At 51.0% G+C, this 18,415-nt stretch overlaps 1 protein-coding gene across 2 annotated transcripts in view; it reads right to left on the reverse strand.

The window, feature by feature from the left end:
• The window catches only part of slc9a7 (solute carrier family 9 member 7), a 49,594-nt gene extending 34,700 nt beyond the window's left edge, over positions 1-14,894 (reverse strand). For both annotated transcript variants that reach the window (XM_007891095.2, XM_042334509.1), the window contains exon 1: positions 14,478-14,894. In XM_007891095.2, the coding sequence (XP_007889286.1) occupies positions 14,478-14,775 (298 nt within the window). In that variant the 5' untranslated portion in view covers positions 14,776-14,894. The remainder of the gene's footprint in view (positions 1-14,477) is intronic.
• Between the last annotated feature and the right edge of the window lie 3,521 nt (positions 14,895-18,415).

Consider the following 18,415-nt stretch of genomic DNA (forward strand, 5'->3'; position numbering starts at 1 on the left):
TTCTTACAATCCCCTGAGGGTCAAACAGCTTATACCACTGTTACATGTGGAGCTTGTTGTTCTGATGTGGACCGAGTATTATTTTCACCGCAGCTGTTTTGTCTCAGTTGTAGGAAAGACATTGCTATTTGCATGACTTCCCCCGAACGCTCGCTCCAGGCAGAACCTGAGTGAACATGATGTTATTTGGCTTCTGAGTCTATACGTCTCTCTCTCTCTCTTTTGTCACTCTCTCTGAGCTTGTGGGTGTTTGTTTTGTGTGTGTGTCTCTCTGTGTTTCTGTGTGCGTCTCTCTCCCTGTGACATCCTCCCGACGTGAAAGGCGCTTTACAAATGTAATTTTGTTGTTTGCGGTTGTCGTATGATAATAATGATAATCCTTGCACTTGTTATAGCGCCTTATCACGTCGTCGAGACGTCTCAAACCACTTCACAGAATATATTGTATATTATCTGTGCATTTCTCTCTCTGTGTTGTGTGTGTATATTATATATATAGTGTATATATGTATGCATATATAAATCATACACATTTGCAGCCAGCAACTCCAAAGGGGAAGTAGATTCATTTCCAGACCACCTGATGGGTTACCTAATGTGATACAAAAACAACAAATTCCCCTCTGCGGAAACAGTTAAAGCCGTGTAATTCCCCCATTAGTGGCTTGTCAGCCTTGCTCAGCTGTCAGCACTCTCGCCTCCGAGTCAGAAAGTCGCGGGTTCAAACCCCACATCAGGACTCAAACTCATATAATCTCAGGCTGACACTCCAGTCAGGGCTGGGGATTTGTTTCTGGTCTGCTGGGCGTGTGGCACACGCGGAAACCCATCGCAAGCGAGAGGACCCGGGTTCAATTCCTGGGCAGGACGAAACTTAGGCAAGTTTCCTTACTCCACACGCCCCGGTTTACCCAGCAGTAAGTAATCGGTTGTTAGTCGATTGGCGGATCGATCGATCTGCATGGATAAAACCAGCCCCCCTCCCCCGCCACCCAAAAAATTATGGTGACTCAATCCATGACCGTGTGTGGGACGCTGCTGTGCGCAATTGGCTGTAGCGTTTCACCCACAGAATATACAGTCAATTCGCTTTACAGTATATTCCGTGCAGCGCTTTGAGACGTCTCGAAGATGTGACAAACTATTATATCAAGTGCAAGGATTATTATCATCCCCGTGTTTAAGAGTATCCAAACCGAGCTGAGAATTCCCTGCATCCCACCGACACATGGAAATCCCAGAGATAGATCGTTGGAACGGAACGTGCGCTCTCCCTCCCTGGAGGGACACATCCTGCTTACCTAATTCGTGCTGGCAATGGACTCGGCATCGAAGTGTCAGCCTAGATTATATAAATTCAATCAAACCTGGCTGACACACCGGCTTTAAGCGGCAGTCAGCTGTTCCGACGCACAGACAATAAAGCCATTGCAGACAGGCACACGAACATGCCCATTGAAATGCCAAGGTCACTCGTCTGGTCCTTAATCACTGGCCTGGGGAAGAGCACGCTGTGCCAGATACTGATCGTGTGCGCCTGTGCGTGTGCGTGTGTGTGTCTCTCTGCGCTTGTGCGTGTGTCTGTGCTTGAGTGTGTGTGTCTGTGTTTGAGTGTGTGCGTGTGTGAGCCTGAGTTTCTGTGTGTGTGCGCGTGTGCATGTGTCTCGGCGTAAAAACTTATATTTTACACGAGGCCTCCCTTCTCTTAGAATAATAATTGAGGCGTCAGTCTTGCTCAGTCAGTAACACTCTCTCCTGAGGCACAAGCTTGTGATTTCAAGACCTCAAGTCAGGACTTTGGGTCCACAGTCCAGGCTGAGCACCACAATATAATACATGATTATACTGTAAAGTGAATTGACTGTATATTCCGTGGGCAAAAAGTGGCAGCCAATTGCGCACAGCGAGATCCCACAAACAGTCGTGGATTGAGTGACCAAATTATTATATTTTTTTGAAGGGATTATTACCCCCCAAAAAGCAATCCAACAATCGACTAACAACTGAGTTTCGATTTACCGCTGGATAAAGAGAGACGCGTTGAGCAAAGGAAACTTGCCTAAGGTTTCACTCACCTGGGAATTGAACCCAGGTCCTCTCGCTTGCAATGCTGGAGGTCCTGTCTACCTGTTCAGGTGGATGCTAAAGATCCTGTGACATGACTCGAAACGAGAAAGGGGTTTCTGGACTTCCTCGAGTCCAAAATCGAGGGAATCTGCTCAGCTGCCACTGCCCTCCCGACTTCCAACCCCTCCCTACCCCCATCCCACACAATTACCCATCCGACAATTACACATCCCTCCTTCCACACCTTTGAAGCTGTCACTCTGTCTTCAACACGGTAACCTCCATGAAGTCCACCACCAGCTCCCTCGACCCCATCCCCATTCCTCTCCTTAAATCCCAGCTCCACCTCCTTGCCCCACTACTCGCCGACATCATCAACCTCTCCATGTTATCTGGCACTGTTCCATCCCCCCTCAAAACAGCCACTATCACCTCCACCTTGAAAAAAACCTTCCCTCGACCCATCAGCTATCCAGCTACCGGCCCATCTCAAATCTCCCCTTCCTATCCAAGATCCGAGAGAGAGCCGTTGCCTCCCAGCTTCGCTCTTTCCTCTCCTCTCACTCCCTCCATGAACCGCTCCAATCAGTTTTCCAAAACTGCTCTGGTCAAGGTCACAAACGACATCCTGACCATGTGTGACCAGGGCTCCCTCTGCCTCCTCGACCTCCTCGATCTCTCCGCCGCCTTTGACACCGTGGACCACTCAATCCTCCTCCACCGCCTCTCCTCCCACCTCAACCTTCAAAGTTCTGTCCTTGATTGGTTCAGGTCCTACCTTTCACACCGCTTCCACTTCGTCGTGGCAAACAGCTTCTCCTCCAGCCCCCGCACTCCAGGACTACTGGCGTCCTGACCGACTGCCTGTCCGACATCAAGTCCTGGACGAGGGCCAACTTTCTCCAACTCAATGTCAGCAAGACCGAGGCCCTCCAGATTGGCTCACGCCAGCGCCTCCACAGCTCAGGCTCTGGCAGCATCAGCCTCCACACTACACACTCAACCTCACTAAGCCAGTCAGGAACCTGGGTATCTTGTTTGACCCTGAACTGTCCTTTCTGCCCCACATCCGCACCATGACCGGTACTGCCCACCACCACCTCCGCAACATTGCCAGACTCCGCCACTGCCTCACCCCTCAGGCTGCCCAAACCCTCACCCACGCATTCGTCACCTCAAGGCTCGACTACAGGAACTCCCTCCTCATCGGCCTTCCCAACTCTTCCCCTCACAAGCTGCAGATCATCCAAAACTCTGCAACTCGTGTACTCTCACGCACCAGGCTCCCCAACCCCATCACCCCCACCCTCGCACAACTCCACTGGCTCCCCATCCCCCAGAGGATCGAATTCAAGATCCTCGTCCTCACCTTTAAAGCCATCCATGGCCTCGCCCCCTCCTACCTCTTTGACCTGCTGACTCCCTACCAACCTGCCCACTCCCTACGCTCATCGGGCTCCGGCTGCTCTATGTCGCCCGCCCGACCCGCCCTACCATCAGTGGCCGGGCTTTCAGCCTCTCTGCCCCCACACTCTGGAACTCCATCCCACGGTCCCTTCCCCTCGCTTCCTCCATTGCCTCCTTCAAGGCCGGTCTCAAGACCCTTCTCTTCGACCGTGCCTTTGGTCTCCCTCCCACCTCTCTGCCTTCCCTCACCCCTACACCACCCCTCCCCCACGCTCGGGCCCCGACAGCTGACTGTTCAGCACTTTGGGACGTCCTCCCGACGTGAAAGGCGCTCTATAAATGTAATTTTGTTGTGGTGATGTTGTTGTTCTCCTGGTGTCACTCCATTTCGCTCCACAGCACAATATATACTGTGAAGTGCTTTGCTCCTCCTGCTCTACCAAATGCATTATTATTATTATTGCTGCTGTGTACAAATTGACTGCCACGTTTGCCTACAAAACACACAATCCCTGAAACTTACAGTAAATCTTTGAGACATCCGCCCGACATGAAAGGAGCGATATCAAATGCAAGGATCATCAGTCACAAAACAACAAGAGAGACTCAGGTGATGAAGGCCCTTTGGCCCATTTGGTCATATCCTTTCAGAATACCAATCCTATCGTTGTGTCAGTCTGGCACAAGGGTAGCACTCTCAACTCTGAGTCCGAAGGTTGTGGGTTCAAGCCCCATGCCAGGACATGAACGCTAAGCTGACAGTCCAATGCTGACAGTCCCCCATTGCTGAGGGGGGCGTTGCATTGTTGACTGAGGTCCCGTGAATCAGGTGGACGTTAAAGATCCCATTGCACTGTTCGAAAATAGAAGGGAGTTTCTCCCGGTGTTCTGGCAACAATTCCCCCCCAAACAGAAAATTGTTCACTCCGTAGCTGTTTGTAGGACATTGTTGTGTGCAAATTGGTTGCCACGTTTTGCCCACAAATACAGAGTCAATCCGCTTCATAGTAAATTCTGTGAAGCACTTCTGTGAAAGGCCCTTTACCGAATGCAAGGACTATTTATTTCTTATCTATACCGGTTTCCTACCACAACAGCAAACTGTTCCTTTAAGGAGCCCAGAGTCCATGCCTCCAACTCCCTCCTTGGTGATCCATTGCTGATGTTAACTAACTACGTTCCTGATGTCTGCCCTTCACAGCCCCAAGCCCGTGGCCTCTTGTTCTGCTGCCTTGCCTGATTGGGAAAGTATTATTATAATAATATACCCTGCGTTTAGTAAAGCGCTTCATCACATCGGTGAAACGTCTCAAAGCTCTTCATAGGATCACTGTAGAGTCGATTGACTGTATTTTGTGAGTGAAACAGCCATGGAATGAATGACCAAATTTATTTTGGGGGATTTTTGCCCAGGACACCAGGAGAGAGAAACTCCCTTTTTTTAGTTATAGTGCCACGGGACCGTTAACGTCTACCTGAACAGGCAGGCGGAACCTTGGGATCAATATCTCATCCAAAAGATTCATTATTCCAGGTTTATATCTCCATTCCATTAGCAATTTATGGACGTCTAGAAAGTCTCTGAGAACAAATTTTTATCTATTTATTTTGCTACATCAAATACAGCGTGTTGTTAGGTGAGCGCTCACAAGGGTTCACTGTCAAAAATACCCCAGATCTTCTGACCCTAACTCTCCCCTCACTGCACGGCCAGTTGAGCGGAGGTGCCGGGTCGTGGATTGGGGAGTGAGGAGGTCGGAGAGGTAGGGAGGTGCCAGAGGGTGAATGAATGTCAACTGGGCATCTCAAAGTGCTTCACAGTCTTAAGGCTAAGGCTAAGATAACTCCAGCAGTTACCCCAACGCACACTCTGCAGTCCCCAAGCCTTGGCTCTTGCCAACCTGTGCCTAATACGTTCTGGAATTAGGTAAGCAGGATGTAACCCAGGAAGAGAGCGTGAATTGCATTTCAACAATCTATCTCTGGGATTTCCATGTGTAGGTGGGATGAATGGAATTCGCGGCTTGGTTTGGAGACACAGTGATGGGTTTCCGTGTATGTCAGACACACGGCTGACCCCCAAAAGAGAAGATAAATGTAGAGGTGCTTCAAGCAAAGGAGAAAATTGGAGAGAGAACGAAAAAAAGAGGAACCTGAAGGAAGCAGGAAAGAGGACTGTTAGCTTTGCACTTTCAGAGATTCATGATGTGATACAGTCAAGAAATGAGTCTTTCCTCATCAGACAGACAGCAGGGAAGAGATTACAAGACAATCTATGTGAAACCAAGATCCATCTGCGCTGAGCAATTCACATGGGGGATGGGGGAAGGTGCTGGAGGACTAATAACACTGTAAAAATACATTTCTTGAGAACCCAACACCAATCCATGATGACTGACGGATCGCTTTCCAGCGGTAATAATCCCTTCCAAAAAAAAATTGGGTGATTCAATCCACGAATATTTGTGAGGCACTGCTGTGGGAAATTGGCTGCCGCGTTTCGCCCAGAAAATATACAGTCAATTCTCTTCACAGTGTATTCTGTGAAGCGTTTTGAGACGATACGAAGACGTGATAAGGCACTACATCAAATCCAGGGATTATTAATATTATTATAACCTCCAGTTAATTCACTCATGTCTCGCTCACTTGATCACCAGATCAATTCAGGAGAGGAAGACCTTTCTGCCCATTTGATGTCATCCTTTCAGAACATCCGCCCACCCATCCATCCTCCAATCCCCTGTCAAGCCAAGGTGTAAATGGGTCCAGTGTCCTGGCCTTGACTGCCCTTCCTGGGAACTTTGTTACCACTGTCAATCACCATCTGTGTAAATAAATACTTCCTGGCTCCTGTCCTAATGCTGCCCCTCACATCGCTGTATCTGTGTCCTGGTGACTCACTACCTCAGCGTATCTCAATGATATTATTTTCCAGATTATCACTTAAATAGCTGACCTTTGCCACAAGATTTGGCTATTCATCAATCCTGTTCTTGGCTCTTCCAAGGCCCTTTTTTAGCTGACTTGGGGGAAACAAACAACGTGATCCCACTTGTGTCTCACTCAGTGTCCAAGCCTTTCCCTGTGAAGCCCTCCAAGATTGTTTTTTATATAGAATGTTACGGCACAGAAGTTTGACGTATGTATTCTTCTGTGTTAGCCTGGCTCAATGGTAGCACTCCCGCAACCGAGTCAAAAGGTTGTGGGTTCAAGCCCTATGTCAGGAGTAGGAACCACAACTGGGTTTGTGTTGCATTGTCGGAGATGTTGTCCTTCAGATTAGACGTTAAACCGAGGTACCTCTTAATGATGTCCCGGCACTATTCGAAAAGAGAAGTGAGTTTCTCTCTCCCGTTGTCCTGGCCAACAATCCCCAAATAAAATTGGTTACTCACTTCCTGTCTGTTATGAGCGATTGGCTGCCACGGTTCACCCACAAAATACACAGGCAATCCACTTTACAGTATATCCTGTGAAGCGCTTTGAGACGTCTCGATGACAGGATAACAACAACAACAAATTGCACTTGTACAGCGCCTTTCACGTCAGCAGGACTGCACCTGAGCTGGTGGTTGGCATCGTCAGGTCCATCCAGTTCTCCTTCCATCATCCTGGCAGTCTCATGACATGTCATGTCCCAAACTATATACTGCATCCCCAGATATTATTTCCTAACTGAAATCTATCTCATTCGATCCTGAAAAGAATCTTCACCTTCTGCTTCCAACGTCTCCCTTTAGTTATTTGGTTCTTTCGAAGTATCGCGAAAAGCAAGCTTCAACACAAAATGACAGCAGGATCTCAGAATTGTCCATAGTCTATTTACTCCCCCTCTAATCACTCCCATCATCTCACTCCTCAGACCTGACTCCTCCTCAACTGGACTGTAAGCAAAGCTCCAGCCATTATTGCATTGACTGCTCCCGGTGCTGCACTGCTCCAGATTGATGAAGGCCTCTGACTCACACCAGTAAACCAGATGTTAATCCAAACACTTGCAATCCAGCCAAAAGCAGAAATTTCCCTCCCCCATTCCCCCCACCATCCCCCACACAGCTGACCCCCCCCCCCCCCCCCCAGGCCTAATATCATGGCTGTTCTCATTTCCTGTTGACCTCCTGACGATCGCTAATCACACCACGTTTGAAAGAGGTTTAGATGAAGGAGACCCAATCGATAATCTCTCCGGGACGCTATCCCACGTGAGGGGCGCTAGTTAAACGCAAGTTGTTGTTGTTGATCTCTCATCCTTTCAGGATAAATAAAATCTTTTGATATCAAGAGGACGTCTCAAAGCACTTCACTGTAAAGTGTGGGGACTGTATATTTTGTAGGCAAACATTCCGGCCAATTTTACGGACAGCGACGTCACACAAACAGCCAGGAAGTGAATGGCCGATTTTATTCAGTGGATTTGTTGGTCAGGGCACTGGGAGGAACTTCCTTCTCTTTTCCAACGGTGCTCTCTTTAACAGGTAGAAGGGACTTGAGTTTACTGCATTGGAGTGTCAGCTTAGACTAAATGAGTTTGAAGTCCCGACTTGGGGACTTGAACCTACAACCTTACGAATCAGAGATTGCCAACCACCGAGCCAGGCTGTCACCTGATTCTGCAATAAAATATCTCTTCAACACAGTAACACTGTCAAAACTTGTGAATTAGGAAATAACAGATAGGGGGTTAAACACGTGTGGATTTAACATGTGGAAGGTTCCAGAAGCTAAATAATAATAATAATAATCCTTGCATTTGATATAGCGCCTTATCACGTTTTCAAAATTATTATTATTATACTGGAGGAGCCAGGGGGAGGGGGAGGAGCCGGGGGAGGGGGAGGAGCCAGGGGAGGTGGAGGGGGAGGAGCCAGGGGAGGAGCCAGCGGAGGGGGAGGAGCTGGGGGAGGGGGAGGAGCCGGGGGGAGGGGGGGAGCCGAGGGGGAAGGGGGGAAGGTGACCAAAGGGAGTGAGGAAGGCAGTTCCAGAGCCTCGGGGCATAGTGGCTGAAGGCACGGCCGCCGCGGGTGGAGCGGAGGCCTTGGGGGACGAGGAGGAGACCAGACCTGGAGGACCGAAGGCAACGGATACTGTTTTGAAGAGAACGGAGGTTAGAGAGGTCGGGGGGTGCAGAGGAGTGCAGGGACTTGAATACAAGGGCGAGGATCTTGACGTCGATCCTCTCTGGGATAGGCGGCGAGTGCACTCTGGCCAGGACTGGGGGGATCGGGGAGCGGAGTTTGGTGCGGGTGAGGATGCGGGCGGCAGAGTTTTGAATGATTTGGATCTTATGGATGGTAGTGGATGGGAGACCGGCGAGGAGGGCGTTGGGAGTAGTCCAGCCGAGAGGTGTCTTTTGGGGAGAGGTATTGGCGGAGACGGGCAATGCGTCGGGGAGGTGGAAGAAAGCGGTGCTGGTGAGGGACCAGATGTGGGGGCGGAAGGATAACTGGGGTCGAACCTGACGCCTAGGTTTGCGTACGGGAATCCAAATGAAGGCAAATTTCAAGCCATCGCCGTGCGTTCCCTACAGGGCGACAACGTTGAACCTGACCCAAGGCGCTCACTGAGATTAGACATTTGCACTTTACACAGAAAAACAGAGCAGGTATGAAAACCATTGCAAACACCAGTTTTGTAGAGGTCACAGTGCTCTTCGTCCCAGTTTTCCCACCCATCAACCCTGGCATAAGCAATCTCTCCTCACCCCCAATTCTTCTCTCCTGAGATTTGCTACAGCGCCTTTCATGTCGGGAGGATGTTTCAAAGCGCTTCACGAGGTCCCACAAACATCCATGAATTTTAATGCCAATCCCCTCCCTGTTCTATTCGCTCAATTCTAACCCTTAACAGGTACTGCATTGCAAGGATTAATTATTATTATTATCATTATTACTATTATTATTATCAGTGGAGTCCTGTAGCTCAGTGGTTAGAGCACTCGCTTTGCAAGCGAGAGACCTGAGTTCAATTCCAGGCAGAGGGCGAAACCTTGGGCAAGTTTCCTTACTCCACACAGAGCCTAATAATAATCCCTCCAAAACCAAAAACAATAATAAATTGGTCATTTTCAATCTACGACTGTTTGTGGGACATTGCTGTGCGCAATTGGCTGCCGCGTTCGCCCACAAATATACAGTCAATTCACTTTACAGTGTGTTCTGTGAAGCGCTTTGGGACGTCCTCCCGACGTGAAAAGCGCTATATCAAATGCAAGGATTATTATTATTATTATTACTAACCTCAGAGGCACTCTTAGCTGGTTTCAGATGTGTTCTTTATGAGGATGTGCTGGAAATATTGGCACTGGAAATTCTGCAGGTAGACCAGAACCCCAACTTCTGCAAGACTGGTCAAAACCCCCTCACTTCCCCAATCACAGTAACCCATCCCGCTAACCCGCTAACTATCACATTGTGCCAAACGCAAGGAGAATTATTGTGGGACGCTCCACATCCAGTTAGTGTAGAGAAAGTTCTATCTAACCACAGTAAGAATTACCAGATTGGAGCTTCAAAAAATGAATAATAATTATTAATTATTGATCGTTATTCTCCCGTTCCCTCACCGCCTGGCTCCCTATCGCCGAACGGATCGATTTCAAGATCCTCACACTCGTTTTCAAACCCCTTCATGCCCTGGCACCTCCCTCTCTCTCTGACTTGCTAATCCCCCCCCAACCCACAGCCCATGGGCTCCGCTCGACTGGCTCCTGCCTCCTACTTGTCCATCGTGCCCTCCGTTCCACCATTGTTGACTGAGCCACAAAAATAACAACGACTGCGCTTAACCGTGGCTTAGCCTGACTCCGAGCCAGGGTGGGGGCGGGCGGGCGGGGGGGGGGGGGCCCGTAATCACGGTCGAAAAAGAAGGTTTTCAGGTGGGACTTGAAAAAAGGGGAGAGAGGGGGCAAGGTAGAGGGATTGAGAGAGAGCGTTCCAGAGTTTCAGGCCGAAGTGACTGAAAGCGAGACCTCCAATGGTGGGGCGAAGGGTGCGAGGTACAAAAATGCGTATGTGATGTGCTAATTATCACATGTTGTCAAACGCAAGCGAGGACGAGGATTTTAAGCTCAATCCTCTGGGAGATGGGGAGCCAGTGGAGCCGGGCTAGGATGGGGTCGATTGGGTCACAAGTCTGATCCGGGAGAGGACACGAGGTACAGATTATTCTATTTCTAATTTGCCTTTCCTCGCTAAATTTCTGGAACTCGCTGATGCAAATCAGCTTCGCACACACCTTTCCCCCCAGTCTGGGTTCCGCCCCGGCCCCAGCACAGAGATAGACCTCGTCACTGATATACACTTAAGAGCCAGAAACCGCACATACAAACACACCAGTATTTTGGACTCTATACTGCATTCCAGGGCAGTCTATATCCGGATTGCTTTAGAAGCCCCCATAATTTCAGGGTTAATCTAAGCCCAAGGGCCAATTTTATCTGCCACCCTCCCTCTCCGCTCTCCCTCCATTTCATCTGGCCCGCACGCTTCCTCCGTAACTCATAAATGTTATGTTTCTGGAAAGGAAACACAAATATGTTGCCTGTACGGCCCACAGGCGTTTATCAAACAGGGCATCCAGCCCTCAGCAGCCAAGAGGTTGGACCAACCAACCACCCTGATCTAAAGGCACTGTTCTCTGCAAACAGGACCCAGAAAGAGAGAGCGAGAGCGAGAGAGAAATCATTAACTACAAGAACATATTGGTCCAAAGGGCAAAGGTGGCTGAAACGCCGGAGCAAATCTGGTAGCATCGTGACTTAACATTTCAATATAAAACACTGCAATACCGACACACAGCAACAAACTGCTGACTGAACTCTAACCAACCCAGAGACTGACAGATATGATTCGAAGAAGCTCCCCCCGGTCGAGATGGAGCTCGCTCTCCTCTGGGGGAGCTGTCCAAACCATGGTGGCCCTCAGCACAGGGTAGTGCATCGCAGATGTTGCTGAGATAATAATTATTATCATTATTATAAACAATCAAAGCGACGAGTGTGAGAGAGCGACAGTTCTCAATATTTCCCCATCCCTCCCCCCTCCCCACACCACGCACACACACACACGACGTGGTCCTGTCCTAGCTGGATTACCGGGAAAGAACACATGCGACAATTCAATTCAGAACAGCTCGCACAAGTAACACAATGCCTTTCACATAAAATAAACCATCGCAAAAAGATAAAGCAAAAATAAGGGAGCTTGGCCGTACTTTGCTAATGCTCATCCTGGAGGCAAAGGACCCTCTTTTCCACCACAAACCATCTCCTCCGTCCACCTTGCCACGCCTCGCCCATCCTCTCCTCAAGCTCCAGCTGTGAGGAGATGCTGGATTTCCTCGAAACCCAAATCAAGGGGATACGTTCAGGCCCGACCACAGCCATCCCCACATCACCTCTCCCTCATGACCCACGCCGCACCCATCCCCACCTATACTCCTTCGACCCTATCTCTCCCTCCTCCCTCTCCGCGATTGTTCGCAAACTCAAACCCACCACCTACTCCCTCGATCCCATCCCCACCTCTCTCCTCTTCTCCCAGCTCCATCTCTCCTGTCCGACATCATCAACCTTTCCTTGTCAACCGGTTCAGCCTAAAAACAGCCGTCATCATCCCCATCCTGAAAAAAACCTTCCCTGGACCCTTTCCTACACTCCAGCTACCGCCCCATCTCTACCGTCCCATTCTACGCTGTCAACCACTCCATCCTCATACACTGCCTCTCCTCCTTACGTAATCTTCGCGGACCTGCCGTTGCCTGGTTCGATTCCTATCTCTCTTACCGTCTCCACTTTGTTGCCTCTAAAGGTTTCTCCTCCAGACCCCGCACTGTCACGTCTGGTGCCCCCAGGGCTCTGTCCTTGTCTCCTCTTTAATATCTAATGCTCCCCCTCGGGGACATCATCCGCAGACATGGGGTCAACTTCCATATGTTGCGGATGACACCCAACTCTATCTTTCTGACCCCACCCTCAACTCCAGGAGCACTGCTGTCCTGACAGACTGTCGGACATCAAGTCCTGGATGACGGCAAACTTCCTACAGTTGAATGTGAACAAGGCTGAGGCCCTCCTGATCAGCTCGCGCAGCGTCTCCGCACCTCAGGCTCTGGAAATATCAACCTCCATGGTTGCACACTTCAACTCACCAGCCAGTCAGGAACCTGCGGGTCTTGTTCGACCCTCAACTGTCTTTTCTCCCCCACATTCAAGCCTCACCTCCGTAACATCACCCGACTCCGCCACTACCTCACCCCTCAGGCGCTGAAACTCTGTTCGTGCCTTCATCACCTCCAGGCTCGACTATGCAAACTCCCTGCTTGTCGGCCTTCCCAACCCCTCCCTCCACAGCTGCAGATAATCCAGAACTCTGCAGCCCATGTCCTCTCCCGCACCAAACTCCGTGACCCCATCTCTCCCACTCTCATCCGATTCCATATCCTTCCTATCCTTCAGAGGATCCAGTTCAAGATCCTGGTCCTCACCTACAAAGCCCTCCATGGCCTCACCCCACCCTACCTCTGCGACCTCCTAACCCCCTACCAACCCGCCCGTTCCTTCCGCTCAGCCGGCTCTGACCTGCTCCACGTCCCCCAACCCACCCGCCCCACCATTGGCGGGAGAGCCTTCAGCCACTCCACCCCCAACCTCTGGAAATCCATCCCCCAATCACTCTGCCTCACCCCCTCCTTAGCCTCCTTCAAGTCCCGCCTCAAGACCCTCCTCTTTGACCATGTCATTGGTTACCCCCCTTCCCCTTCCCTCCCCTCCCTTCTACCCCCTGACCCCAGCTCGGGGCTGAAATGCTGTACACTGTCCAGCGCCTTGGGACGTCCTCCCGACATGAAAGACGCTATACACATGTAATCTTGTTGTTGTTGTTGTTGTTGTAAACACCATGTAGTCTGCGAGGAGCTTTGAGGCAGCTCAGCAACGTGATGAGGCACTATATCAAATCCAAGGATTATTATAATAAACAACAGGGGTAACGAGCAGATGTGAAGTTGGTGTTAAATTTGAACGAGACGAAACAGAACCAAGAGTATTCTAAGCTGATAAGAGCCGCATTAAATAACTTAAATCATCACTGAACAGAAACCGGCATTACAGGGATTGGGAGGAAGGGGAGGGTTAAATTTTGGGACGTACCATTAATGAACGCCGGTATAATTTATCACAGCGAACAGGTACACACGGCGTTTAATTAAATCACGCACCACGGCAAATTGAAAGGTCTTTTCCTGACGTGAAAGGCACTATATCAAACGCAGGAATTATACGTTAAGAATACATTTTGTTCCGGTCGGCCGGGGGTGTCTGTCCGACACATGCGGAAACCCAGCACCGTGCTTAATAGTAATCCAAACCAACCGGAGAGAACGCCACACACACAAAAAAAATCGGTCACTCAATCTGGCTGTGGGACGCTGCTGTGCGCAATTGGCTGCCACGCTTCCCCTGCAAAAATACACAGTCACTCCACTTTACAGTATCGTTCTGTGAAGCCCTTTGAGACGTCTCAACGGAGGGATTAGGCGTTGTAGCAAATGCAAGGATTGTTATTGTTAATTATTATTATTATTTTACTCGACGACGACGGCAACTTGCGTTTACGCAGCCCGCTCAGGCAGGCGAGGGGGGTGGGGGAGGGAGGGAGGGGGGGAGGGAGGGGGCAAGGCGGAGGGTTTGAGGGAAAGCGCGTCAGAGTTTCGGGCATAGTGGTGGCACCAAGGGCACGAGGTACGAGCAGAAGGCCAGTGCCCACATATACCATTTAACAGAACGGTAATGGACGTGGGAGGGGGGGTGGGGGGTGGGGGTGGGGACGGATAAAAGCGCTTCGAGACGTCTCGAAGGCGTGATAGGGCGCTACGCCGAAGGCAAGGATTATTGCACGATTACCGTCGAAGGAATACGATAATGTCTACGCTTCTACGAGAAGCCGAAAGAGGCGGAAAGCCCAGAGGAAACGGCCAAGGTTACTAAAGAGCCTGTGTCTCACCGTAGATCATCGCCAGGCCGGTCTCGTGCAGGAAGCGAACCCGCCTGTGCTTGAAGAGCCAGATGGTGAGGATGGTGAGCGTGAGGAGCAGGATAAACAGCAGCAGGTTAGCGCTGTCCTGCCTGTGACTCTCTTCCGCCTCTTTCTCGGTGGAGATGCCGCTCATTCCGCTGTCCGCGTCCGCTGCCCGTGCCGCCTGCTCGCCGGGCAGGATCCAGAGCGAGAATAATAATAATAATAATAATAACGACGATGGCACAGAAGGCTGGTGGAGCAAGTGCCTGTCTGCCACTGCCATCCTCGCAGCCCTCACTGCAGCTCTCAGCTGCTCAGCTGATCTTGTTGCTGATGGTGCACATTGAACATGGACCTCTGGTTGTGGAGGAGGAGGAGAGGGAGAGGGAGAGGGAGAAAGGGAGCGAGAGAGACGAGACGAGACGAGAGGGAGGGAGGGAGGGAGAGAGAGAGAGAGAGCGAGGTTTTGGAGCAGATCTTTTGCTCACTCACACACTGCCCCACTCGGCTTGCGATCAGCAGCTAAAATACGAGGAGGCGACAAGAAGCAGGAAATAGTTTTTTTTTCCCCATCGCTTAACATAAACCCCGCCTTAAGGAGGCAAAGCGATTTTAATCTCTATTTTTTTTTAAAAAAAAAGAGCCTGTGTTTTATTTGGCCTTTTTCTCTCTCTCTCTCTTTCTTTCTCTCTCTCTCTCTCTCTCTCTCACTCACTCACACGCACACTAAAGCCCAGGCGAAGGGTTTTAAGGGTTTAACCCTGATTTAAAGGCTTAACGCTGATTTAATCCTGAGTTTAACCCTTGGTATTCCCGACGTGAAAGGAGGAATATAAATGCTTTTGTTGTTGTTGTTGTTGTATCCGTTTGGTCTCAATTTGCTCTGATCCCAAGCACTTGATCACAGTCACAGTGACTGACTGTCGTCCTATCAGTTCTGGACACAGCGTTGCCATTTTTATCACTGTATCTGTGGCCGAAATTAATAATAATAATAATAATAATAATAATTCTTGCATTTGATATAGTTTTCGAGACGTCTCAAAGCGCTTCGCAGGATACACCGTAAAGTGAACGGACTGTGTTTTCTGGGACGAAAGGCCAATCGCACACAGCGACGTCCCCCCCCAGACAGTCGTGGGTTGAAGCGACCAAATTTTATCTTTTTTTTGGGGTGGTGGGGGGGGGAGGCATTATTAAATCCGCAAAAGCCATCCGGGGAATCAACAAACAAATTGCGAACGGCAGCCGTCCCGCAAACAGTCGTGGATCGAAGTGACCAAATTATTATTCTTTTTTTCGGAAGGAATGATTAACCCCCCGGAAAAGTGATCCGCCAATCGATTAGTAACCGGGTTCCTGCTTACTGCTGGGAATAATTAACTGGGTCCTCTCACTTGCGAGGCGAGCTCGCTAACCACTACACTACAGGACACCGAACTTTTCTACAGTGTCACTGACCAACAGCTTAAATACGTGGAAGAATGATGACAATTGTATCTGGAAGTACAATTCAAGTGTACGGATGCAGCTCGTGTCCTCTCCCACACCAGGCTCCGTGACGCCATCACCCCCACCCTCGCCCGGCTCCACTGGCTCCCCATCCCTCAGAGGATCGAGTTCAAAATTCTCATCTTCATCTTCAAGGCCCTCCGTGGCCATACCCACCCCACCCCATCTCTCCAACCTGCTAATCCCTCATCAACTGGTCCACTCCCTCTGCTCAGCAGTCTCTGGCCTGTTCCATGTCCCCACCATCGGCGTTCGAGCCTTCAGCCTCTCTGCTCCCACCCTCTGGAACTCCACCCCACATTCCCTTCGCCTTGCTCCCTCTCTTGCCTCCTTCAAGACTTCTCTTCGACCATGCCTTTGGCCACCCTCCTACCTTCTCTCCCCTCCACCTGCCCATATCCCAATTACAAGTGTAATTTTGTATTGTATTGTATTGTATACGTGACAACTCCCTAAAAAACAAAGTAAAAAATGTAACTGTTCAGGGTTGGCTCGGCCTGAGCAGAAACATGTTTTCTGCTCCACCTTTCACACACACACACACCCTCACACACCCTCACACACCCTCACACACCCTCACACACCCCCACACACACCCTCACACACACACACACACCCTCACACACCCTCACACACACACACACACACACCCTCACACACACCCTCACACACACACCCTCACACACACCCTCACACACCCTCACACACACCCTCACACACACACACACACCCTCACACACACCCTCACACACCCTCACACACCCTCACACACACCCTCACACACACCCTCACACACCCCCACACACACCCTCACACACCCTCACACACACCCTCACACACCCTCACACACACCCTCACACACACCCTCACACACACCCACACACACACCCTCACACACACCCTCACACACCCTCACACACACCCTCACACACACCCTCACACACACACACACACACACACCCTCACACACACCCACACCCTCACACACACACACCCTCACACACACCCTCACACACACCCACACACACCCCCACACACCCTCACACACCCCCACACACACCCTCACACACACCCTCACACACACCACACACACCCTCACACACACCCTCACACACCCTCACACACCCTCACACACACCTCACACCCTCACACACCCTCACACACACCCTCACACACCCTCACACACACCCACACACACCCACACACACCCACACACACACCCACACACACCCACACACACACCCTCACACACACCCACACACACACACACCCTCACACCCACACACACACCCTCACACACCCTCACACACACACCCTCACACACACCCTCACACACACCCTCACACACACCCTCACACACACCCTCACACACACCCTCACACACCCTCACACACACACCCTCACACACACACCCACACACACCCTCACACACACACACCCTCACACACCCTCACACACACACCTCACACACACCACACACCCTCACACACACACACCCTCACACACACCCTCACACACACCCACACACACACACACACCCTCACACACACACACACCCACACACACACCCTCACACACACCCCCACACACACCCCCACACACACCCTCACACACACCCTCACACACACCCTCACACACACCCTCACACACACACCCTCACACACACACCCTCACACACACACACCCCCACACACCCTCACACACACCTCACACACACCCTCACATACCCACACACACACCCTCACACACACCCACACACACACACCCTCACACACACACACCCCCACACACACCCTCACACACACACACCCTCACACCCTCACACACACCCTCACACACACCCTCACACACACACCCTCACACACACACACCCTCACACACACCCTCACACCCACCCACACACACACCCTCACACACACCCTCACACACACCCTCACACACACACACCCTCACACACACCCTCACACACACCTCACACACACCCACACACACACCCACACACACACCCTCACACACACCCTCACACACACCCTCACACACACCCTCACACACACCCTCACACACACCCACACACACACACACACCCTCACACACACCCACACACACACCCACACACACCCTCACACACACACACACCCTCACACACACCCTCTCAACACACCCTCACACACACCCTCACACACACCCTCACACACACCCACACACACACCCACACACACACCCTCACACACACCCTCACACACACCCTCACCCGCCCACACACCCACACACACACCCTCACACACCCCCCCCACACCCCCCCACACACCCCCACACACACCCCCCCACACACCCTCACACACACCCTCACACACACCCTCACACACACCCTCACACACACCCACACACACACCCACACACACCCTCACACA

This window comes from Callorhinchus milii, unplaced genomic scaffold (assembly GCF_018977255.1).
Source record: "Callorhinchus milii isolate IMCB2004 unplaced genomic scaffold, IMCB_Cmil_1.0 Scaffold4, whole genome shotgun sequence".
Classification (NCBI taxonomy): Eukaryota; Metazoa; Chordata; class Chondrichthyes; order Chimaeriformes; family Callorhinchidae; genus Callorhinchus; species Callorhinchus milii.